Source organism: Glycine soja, chromosome 18 (assembly GCF_004193775.1).
Source record: "Glycine soja cultivar W05 chromosome 18, ASM419377v2, whole genome shotgun sequence".
Lineage (NCBI taxonomy): Eukaryota > Viridiplantae > Streptophyta > Magnoliopsida > Fabales > Fabaceae > Glycine > Glycine soja.
This window is the reverse complement of record NC_041019.1, coordinates 953,545-963,052: the sequence shown is the minus strand read 5'-3', so window position 1 is coordinate 963,052 and position 9,508 is coordinate 953,545. Positions and strand designations below refer to the sequence as shown.

Sequence of the window (9,508 nt, the reverse complement as noted above, 5' to 3'; positions counted from 1 at the left end):
AAAACATAAGTCACTAATCTATTATGGTTCCTCATGAAACTAAGATAAACTCATTTTCTCATTTTCCTAATTATCTTGTCAACTCACACTACTCAAAACTCAAATAGTAGATGTAGATCTGAACAAACAAACAAACTAAGCAAGTTGCTTTTAAAACTATTGACTACTAACAAACTCCTAACTACCACATGGTTTTAGGAAGAGATAAGTCTCTCATCTTAATATTGTTATCAACTCAAAATGTTTCTTGACCTAAAAACACCAAAACTCTTAATTCGTCATCATAGGCAAGTTATTAACTTTTATGGCTTATTAGCTCACTAAATATATCATCCCTTGGGAGTCAGAATACTTTCGCATTTTTTTACAGGTATGCACTATCTCTGTTAAAACTTTTACAAAGTAATTTACTATGATTCAATTGAATTAATAACTTATGAAGCCAAATAGACTCCTTATTGATGTTATCCTCAGGGCGGAATTTTTTTTATGCTTACAAGCAAATTCAATGCTTTTCTTTTAATATTGTTCTCTGGAATTTGCTAAACCACTACTAAATCTAAACAAATCTTTACCAAACTCAAAACCTAACTTGTTGGAAGATGACAAAAGAGAAAGAAACAAGAGGATAGTATAGATATGTGAATCATTGATTCATTTTCCACTGAGTCTAGGCACTTGCTTATGCAATTCATCTCCACCCTCGTTAAAATAACACCTTAAGATTAGTGTCTCTATCTCTCCTGCTCCAAAAAAAATTGTCAAACATGCTCTTATTCCAGGATGTTTCGGATTGTGGGCGTGATATACTTGTCAGCAGTGGGATGTTTACAATACTATTGCACATGTATTTACAAGGAAGGATCCACGGGAAAAAATAAATATATTCTAATGTGCATTTTTTTAATAGAATAAATAAAAGATTTTGTTTACGTCGTCATCGGTTTTAAAAAAATTAAAAGATATTTATTATGAAAATTATAAAAAAATTATGAATAATGTAATTTTATAAATTCTAATAAAAAAAATTCATTTAATATTTTAACTAATACCTTAACAAAGACCCATTTTTATTTACATAAATAAATAAAAAAGATTTGTGTCAACTTTGTGAAATGATTGAGAAGTATGAAAATCACAATCATTAGTTACCTGTCAACGTGACATGTACATGTCAAACTTCCCATATAAACTTAAGATACCTCACAAGAACCATCTTAACATATAGAAAAATGTAGGCATCATTATGTATAAAACATATTTTTCTTTACATTTTTATATTTATTCCATACTCCATCTTTTAATTACATCATTTATCATATCATGTATTATTATTTTCTCTTTCCTTTTATACTTCTATTTATATACTTCTTGTAGGGTAAGACGATTGATTTTTTTAATAATTATTAACAGAGACTAATTTTAAAGAACTAGTTTGAAGTGGAAGAAAGGGCTGAACACAGTTGACTTGACCTTGCTCGATTCCTTCTAACAGCACTCTTCTTCTCCCTGTCATAATTCATTTGCAATTCTTGTTGAAACAATGCATCTAGAGGTATATGAATAAGTCTCACTGTCTTTCTTGGTCTGCTGTCGGTGTTTGTGACATCGAAATTTCGTTCACCAGTTTTGGGTTGAATTTTGCATACCCCTCGAGTATTTTTCAGTTTCCCAGAAAAATTATTGGTGTGGCTAGTCAAAGTTGTGAGCTTTTGTCCCTTTTGGTTATTATAGTTTGATTCCTTCACTTCACCAAGTTATATAAACATGCTGTATGTGTTTTGAAGTTTCAGCTAGAGACTTGGACAATTTTGGTTGCTATTGTGTGCATCTTGGTCTTTGTTCTGAAGGAGATTGTTATGGGAGGGAAGAGCTCAAAAGGGAGTGGTAGGAGGTATGATTTTGGTGCTTCTTCATCTTCACGGGATAATAACTATGGTGGATACCATCCACAATCACCATACCCTTCTTATCAAACACCTCAGCACCCGCGTGCATCAGCTCCATTTTATGACTATGCACAGCCAAAAAGGAAGTTGGATAAGAAGTATTCCAGGATAGCTGATAATTACCGTTCTTTGGATGAGGTGATTTGATCATTGCATGTAATAGTGCTTTTTGATTTTCATATATATTATCAGCAACTATTTGATCTCCTTTGATTTTGCTTGTTGTCATTATCATTGAGTCTTGTTTTGTTGGGGGTTACAACATTGACCCAGAAACCTATTCTCCCTTCTATGCTAATGTGAAAGCAGTTTAAATAAAGAGTTCAAAGGAAAAATAGAATCTAAGATAAAAGGAGGGGAACCAATTTAGTCCATCTAAATTGGCTAATAGGAGATGTTTTGAATTGTTCTGCCCGAAATCAGAGTTCACTTTTCTGCCTCTTCTACTATGAGAAATGAAATATTTAAGCTCTTAATTAGTATTAAAACAATCAGGACTTAGTGTAATGATAAATCGAGAAATACCTCTTTTTGTTGTATTTTTCCAAGATAAGAAGGGCATTTGAATCATATCATTTCTTTCTGCAACGAGTAAATCATTTAGTTCAGAAAATTAATCTACATGGGCTTTAGATTCAAGCCATAGAAGTTACACAAACAAGTTCAGCTGAAAGATAGGATGCTGTATGGGTCATGAATTAGATAACAGCCCCATCTTTTTCTTGCTTCCTCATTGTGCATCTATGCTTTAGCTGTCAAAGAAAACTGTCAGTGTACATTTTACATTAAAAGGAGAGGGGGGTGTGAAAGAGAAAAAAATAACTATACTGTGAGTGAACTAATACCAATGTGCAGTGGTGCGGCAGACATTAGGTAGGGGTAGGGGTGCCAAGGTTGTTGGGATGTCTGCGCACCCTTTTGCTTAAAAAAATTACAAATATGCAGTGAGGTTCATTAATATTTACTACTGATTGTACAAGTAACCTTACACAGAATTGTAGATATGTCAGAATTACTACTGTTTTAGTTTATAATAATAATTTATTAACTGTGTCAACTAACAATTAACATGTTTACATCTCCAGAGAGAAAATACACAATATTTTTGTCCAATAATGAAGTAATGAACGCAGGTTACAGCTGCACTTGCAAATGCTGGGCTGGAATCTTCTAATCTCATTGTTGGCATTGATTTCACCAAGAGCAATGAGTGGACAGGTGTTATCTCTTACTCACAATATTTGATGCTCGAATCTTTTGTAATGAGTTATAATGCTAAATATATGTGTTACTTTGAAAATCAGGGAAGAGGTCATTCAATCGAAAAAGTTTACATGACATTAGAAGTGGTCAAAACCCTTATGAACAAGCAATTTCTATTATCGGGAAAACTTTATCTGCTTTCGATGAAGATAACTTGATTCCTTGTTTTGGATTTGGAGATGGTAATGTCAGATATAAAACTAACTGCCTTTCCAATAAAGTTGTTCTAGTTTCCAGATTGCAACCATGATTTGTGTTTCTCCTTGCCCATTTTCTTTCAGCATCTACACACGATCAAGATGTATTTAGTTTCTATTCAGAAGAGAGGTTCTGCAATGGGTTTGAGGAAGTTCTGACACGATACAGACAAATTATTCCTTCCCTAAAACTTGCAGGTGTTGCATTGACCTATTATTATCTTAGTAGAAGTTTTTTAATTAGGCTCATTAAAACTTACCGCATTCATGTGACAGGACCCACTTCGTTTGCCCCTATTATTGAAATGGCTATGACTATTGTTGAGCAAAGTGGTGGCCAATATCATGTCTTGCTAATAATTGCAGATGGACAGGTAATTCTTTAATTCATATTTCATGCTGTTGAGCTGAATACTTTTAACTTTTAAGCACTTTTTATCTGTATCAGTCATCTTCGGTTTCATATCATAAATGAAGAAATTGCAAAGTTGTAGTTGTAACATTCAAGCATAGTTTTATTAGGTTTTCCTTAGAAATGCATTTATCTACTGTAGCTCACCAGCTCATAATATCACATGTTACATGTCACCAATTGCAGAAGAAAACTACATCTGCACAATTCTATCAATACCTGGATAAATTATATCAGTTTGGTGTAGATATTCATTGTTTTTTTCCCTGTGCTAGGGCTTCAAAAACTGATACTCAGCTTGTTGTCACAGGTGACTAGAAGCGTTGATACACAAAATGGCAACTTAAGTCCGCAAGAGCAGAACACAATAGATGCAATAGTAAAAGCCAGGTAGTTTATTAGTTTTCTCTCTAATGGAGTACAATTCTGCATTCTTATATTCCTTTAAAATTGCAGTGAGTATCCACTGTCAATAGTTTTGGTGGGAGTTGGAGATGGACCATGGGAAATGATGAGGGAATTTGATGATAACATCCCTTCTCGGGCATTTGACAATTTTCAGGTTTGGTATAATTCACCTAGCCGTTTTTACTTGCCATATTTAAATCTTCCTGTTATACTGAATGTGATATTTTTATTTGGCTGGATGTAGTTTGTGAATTTTACTGAAATAATGACAAGGAATGTAGATTCAACCAGAAAAGAGACAGATTTTGCCCTTTCAGCTTTGATGGAGATACCTTCTCAATACAAGGCAACCCTAGAGCTTGGCATATTGGGGTAATAACTTAATATTTCATTACATGAAAACATGGTATTTATAACCTGTTATGTAGGGTTTTTCTGGTGTAATAACCAATAACTGAATTTGAAAATCTCATGTCTTCATTGATATACGTAGTTCACGGAGGGGGCATTCACCAGATAGGGTTGCTCTACCCCCACCTCTTTATAGTAGAACCTCTTCCAGCATCAGCACAAAATCTACAAGGTCTAACAGTTTTCAGCAGAGGACACCTACACATACTAGCTATGATAGCAGTGTTCACACAGAGACATCATCAAGTTCTTTATATGATAATAAGGTATTAAGACCATGCTTTCTAATGTAATAAATGCCTTTCTTATTAAACTAAGACATAGTTTCGCTTTCCACCCTTAATGGCATCATAATGAGTCATGATCATTTGATTCATTTCTTTATCACTTGAATAGTGGTTTACATAATACATATATATGACTTGGTTGGCTGCAGGTTTGCCCCATTTGTCTTACCAATGCAAAGGATATGGCCTTTGGTTGTGGGCATCAGGTAACCAATTATTAATCTTGATTGTTATATTTAACGTTGTCTCATGTCTACAAAGGGCCAAACATATATTAAGTTATTTCCTTCCCATGCATTTTCTCTCGTGGCAGACTTGTTGCGAGTGTGGAGAGGACCTCCAATTCTGTCCCATTTGCCGGAGCACAATCCATACTAGAATAAGGCTTTACTAGTTAGCTTTGATGCAGAAGTCCTGTCAATGAAAATTTCGTCATTTCCAGAATAAGGTTAGTCATAAAAGTTTCATAACCTCTAAATGTTCTATTGATGCTGTAAGTCATAAATTAACGTGATTCATACGCAGGGGCTGCAAAAGGATGTGCAGAGTTGGTCTGGCTCTTTTCACAGATGGTTTCTTGTCCATAAAAACTGCATTTGCAATTTCCAGGCGAAACTTGTATTCCCAGTTACACTTAGGAAGAGCTCTTTACAGAAAGAATTGGCCTTCCCCGTTGTATATATGTAGTTCATGTGTCTCGGAAGGCGTCATGTTTTTAAATGAACTGCTTGCATTAAAATTATTTGTATTGTTCTAAAGAGCATTTATCATTTTGATCGAATCTAGATTGTCTTTCTACAAAGCATGAATCCATATATTTGATCTTTTCATGTGGAAGACTGGGAAATAAAGTCAGCAACTGCGAAAATTAATGGTCAATATTACATGCACTGCATAATAAATTATAAATGTGTTAGAATATCAAAGATAACTTAAATTGCGGATGAACATGTGTTTACTTACCCTACCGTGACAGAGTTATATCTTAGTTTGAGCACGGCCTAATCGATGTTCTGTATAAATTCTTTAGTGCTCGTGCTCTGCCCTTTCCCTTTAAGGCCTATTTTGGATAAATAGCTTGAATAAGTGCTTATTAAATAAGTTCTATAGTATACAATACTTCCATGCAAGTTATTTCTATAATTGAAGAAAAAATGAAGATAAACTATTTTCATGTAAGTTGTAAGGTTTGACATAAGTTATTATTGAAAGAAAAATTATATTTGTGACACCCTCTACCCCTCACATATATATTAATAAAGGAATAAAAATTCAAATATTAATTAAAAGTATTTTTAAAACATTTTTAAATACAAGCTTTTCAAATGGATAAAATGCTCACATTCACTTTCTTCTACATCATATTCAAATTTGTCCAAATAAATAATAAAGTCATCTCGACTCAAAGAAAATCATATAAGTCTCATACAATTAATATAGAACCTATATCCTAATGTCACATCCTATCAGAGCGTGGTGTTCCCGTGTCCTCTAGCATGAGGTTCTTCATAGTCATCCACCTATTCATCTGCTCCCCCGAACACAAGTTCAAGATCATCACAGGATCCAAACACAACAACACACAGGGAGTGAGTTATCACATTCCTAGCTAATAGAGAAACAAAACAATTAAATATACATATTATATAAATGAGATACCACTTGCTTAAACATAGCTCACGTAACTTCACCACTTCACCACTTCATCATTCAAAATTCACTTTTCAATTATCAATCACATTACACAAGAATCCCACACTTCGATCAAGATATAATAACACATCAATTAGCAAGCATATGCAATAGTTATGCTAAGACTCAATCTTATATGCAATGTGGTACCATGTCAGTGAAAAACCACCCTGGGGCACTTAGGAGTACATAACAAGACACACCACACAATGGGTTTGTCAGGTCACTCTCACTAAGTAAGATCATAGGGAGACCAGTCAGGGTCACGATGTTTTGCGAGAATGCTCCAACCATATGAGATCAGCATAGGCTTAAAGGAGCACTCAAACCCGGTGACCCCCAAGGCCTACACTCCGAAGAGTCCGTCAGGGCCTCTCCCTCCTGATTCAGGTCCAACCCCTAAAATAATTTTTGCATGCAGACACTGCTCATGAATTATACAATACCCACGACCTTACACTCGTGTTTTAAACACGTTCAACACAATCGCACTATGATTTAACACTGGCTCCTAAATAGGAAACCTACATTTTCTCTTTAACACTGCGCATCAACGCTTTTCTCAAGATAACACTGGTCGGGTTATTGTACAATTCATAGCTTACAACACAAGTAATTTCACATCAAGTGTTAACTACACACTTATCCACAACTAGAACTCATTCACAATTTCACTTCTCATAGTGTGACAATCCACCATCACATGTTTACACGTATCTCACAAATTACCACATGTTCAACTTTACACTTATACTCAATCTCAATAACAATATTATAATCTCAAAGCAACATATTCTTCTACAATTCATCACATACTCACAATTTGAATCATCATTTCATATCCTCAATATAACAATTTATATAAAACACTATCACAACATTAGGACTAAAACCCATTAACTAATATTACACAATTATATCAAAATCATAGGTCGAAATATACAAATATCAAGAACACAATTTATCAAGCAATTTTCATTAGGACATCAATATTTTATTTATAATCATAAAGGAAAAATTGCAATTTAATAAACATCTCAAAATAAAACCCCAATTTAATCCTCTAAGGATCCCTACACATGTTCTCATTAATCCCCAACTGTGAATAACTCATCCCTTACCTCTGAGCGGACTCACGTGTCTTCAGCCAGGGATAGCAACATCTTTAGCGGTTCCCTGAAATTCTTTCAGTTATTCCTCCGACTGCTCCGATAGAATTTCCAAACGTCAGAGAGACGGAGAAGAGATTGAAACCTCCACTTATAATGTCTTCATGCGATTCCTTTTTCTCCCTCCACGAATATTATCTCGCAAATCACAACAGTGGAAGCGTGCGGAATTGAATTTCGAACAACGTATCCAAATTTCACAATAATCCAACGGTTAACGAAACCGGGATCGTAGTTTTACCAAGACAGCTCTGGGTTTCTACGGGAAAGAAAAAGGCTACAATGGGAAGGGTGTTTCTCTCAGCTCAGACATGATATCAAAATTCCCAACGGTGAGAATGCTCGGAATTCTGTTGCGAACATGATACTCAAATTTCACGACGATCCAACGGTGAACGGGTTCGAGATCGTCGTTTTTCTGAGACTGGTTTGGTGGACTGCGGGAAAAAGAAAGGGTTTTGAGAGGAGAAGGGGAAAAACGAAAATGAGGCCAAAAGGAGGCAGCTGACTTAACATAACTATTTATACCTAGGGTACTCAGCCTATTATTTGCTCTATATTTATTTAATTTTTTTTATTACTGAAAAGCTTTTTAAATTTATTTACGAAAAATTGGGATGTTACAATTCCACCCCTCTTAAAAGAAGTTTCGTCCCCGAAACTTGCCGAAAGATCGAGAAAAAGATATCACGCATATGATTCTCAATATCAAGTTGTGTTTCTAGTTGAAACTCTTTTTCTGTTACTCCGATCACAAGACTCCTCTGCACTTAACTATTAAATTCGATGATCCTCGTTTACTCAATGATAGTATTATATAAGTAAGTCTTCTCACGAGAGTGACATCTCAACTATAATAGAATGTGAATGACATACTATTTGGAGTAGAATAATATCATAGGAGACACTAATGACAAATTGAAAAGAACAAACAAACACAAGGAGACGTGACTGATCACATGGTCGACTCTTTTTCGAACATCGGACGATTCAAGAAAGATAATGAGTTTCGAGACTCTCACACTCTACCAATCCTAGTTCACATTGACTATCGAGAATACATGATTTGCCTACCCTTGAGTCTAAGCCTCTTCCTTCAACATGATCTTTCTCACTTTCGTATACTTGACTCATAACTCTCACTTAGGTTCAAGAATTGTAACGATTCAACTCTAAGGTTGTCTACTTGATACTAACTGGGTGCTAATTAGATAAGTAATACAGATTACTCCCTACTTCTGTAAGTTTGTTCACCTTGAGGTAATCTTCACACATATATACTCATGTCACCCTATAACTTTGCACTTGAACTTGAGGTTTTGATTGTTGTTTACAATATCTAACTCTATAACTAGGACACTAGTCATATCATCGGTTTCCTATTCAAGCTCTAACTACTAATCTAGTTCTAACGTTTAAAAATAAACTCACAACAAGATTCTTGAGAATTTTATCCATCTCTTTTATTCCGGATTCAACTCCAAAGATCCTCACAATGTATCAAACTAACGGTAATGTCTCCCAAAATATTATGGTGAACACCATGGTTACCTATTCTAAATCACATATAGGATAAATCTTTTCATAAGTCTTAAGTTGTCAAGAAACATTTATCACTATTTGTCCTTCTACAAGCACTCCTCTAAACTTAAAATTATTTCAATTATTTTACTACTCCAATAAGGATCTACGCGGCCAAGATATCACTCAACGGTTTACA

At 34.7% G+C, this 9,508-nt stretch overlaps 1 protein-coding gene across 5 annotated transcripts; it reads left to right on the top strand.

Moving 5' to 3' along the window:
* The first annotated feature begins 1,390 nt into the window (after window positions 1-1,390).
* Window positions 1,391-5,799, top strand: LOC114396832 (E3 ubiquitin-protein ligase RGLG5). Of its 5 annotated transcripts, none has more exons than XM_028359013.1 (13): window positions 1,391-1,555; window positions 1,788-2,087; window positions 3,083-3,167; window positions 3,254-3,394; window positions 3,494-3,607; window positions 3,686-3,783; window positions 4,132-4,211; window positions 4,278-4,383; window positions 4,474-4,601; window positions 4,723-4,906; window positions 5,077-5,133; window positions 5,241-5,375; window positions 5,453-5,799. In XM_028359013.1, exons 1-12 carry the CDS (start codon window positions 1,544-1,546, stop codon window positions 5,319-5,321), a joined length of 1,386 nt encoding a protein of 461 aa, XP_028214814.1. In that variant the 5' UTR covers window positions 1,391-1,543; the 3' UTR covers window positions 5,322-5,375; window positions 5,453-5,799. The 5 variants fall into 5 exon arrangements, with proteins under 5 accessions (XP_028214814.1, XP_028214815.1, XP_028214819.1 ...); XM_028359014.1 differs by having other exon boundaries at window positions 1,392-1,555; window positions 1,794-2,087; XM_028359018.1 differs by lacking the exon at window positions 1,391-1,555 and adding an exon at window positions 1,562-1,686 and having other exon boundaries at window positions 1,794-2,087.
* The last annotated feature ends 3,709 nt before the right edge of the window (window positions 5,800-9,508 follow it).

What these genes read in the sequence shown, in the direction of transcription:
- LOC114396832 (XM_028359013.1), top strand. An exon ending in CTAGAGCTTGGCATATTGGG is followed by an intron (nt 4,602 to 4,722) that starts GTAATAACTTAA and finishes TGATATACGTAG; the next exon opens with TTCACGGAGGGGGCATTCAC. An exon ending in GTTCTTTATATGATAATAAG is followed by an intron (nt 4,907 to 5,076) that starts GTATTAAGACCA and finishes GGTTGGCTGCAG; the next exon opens with GTTTGCCCCATTTGTCTTAC.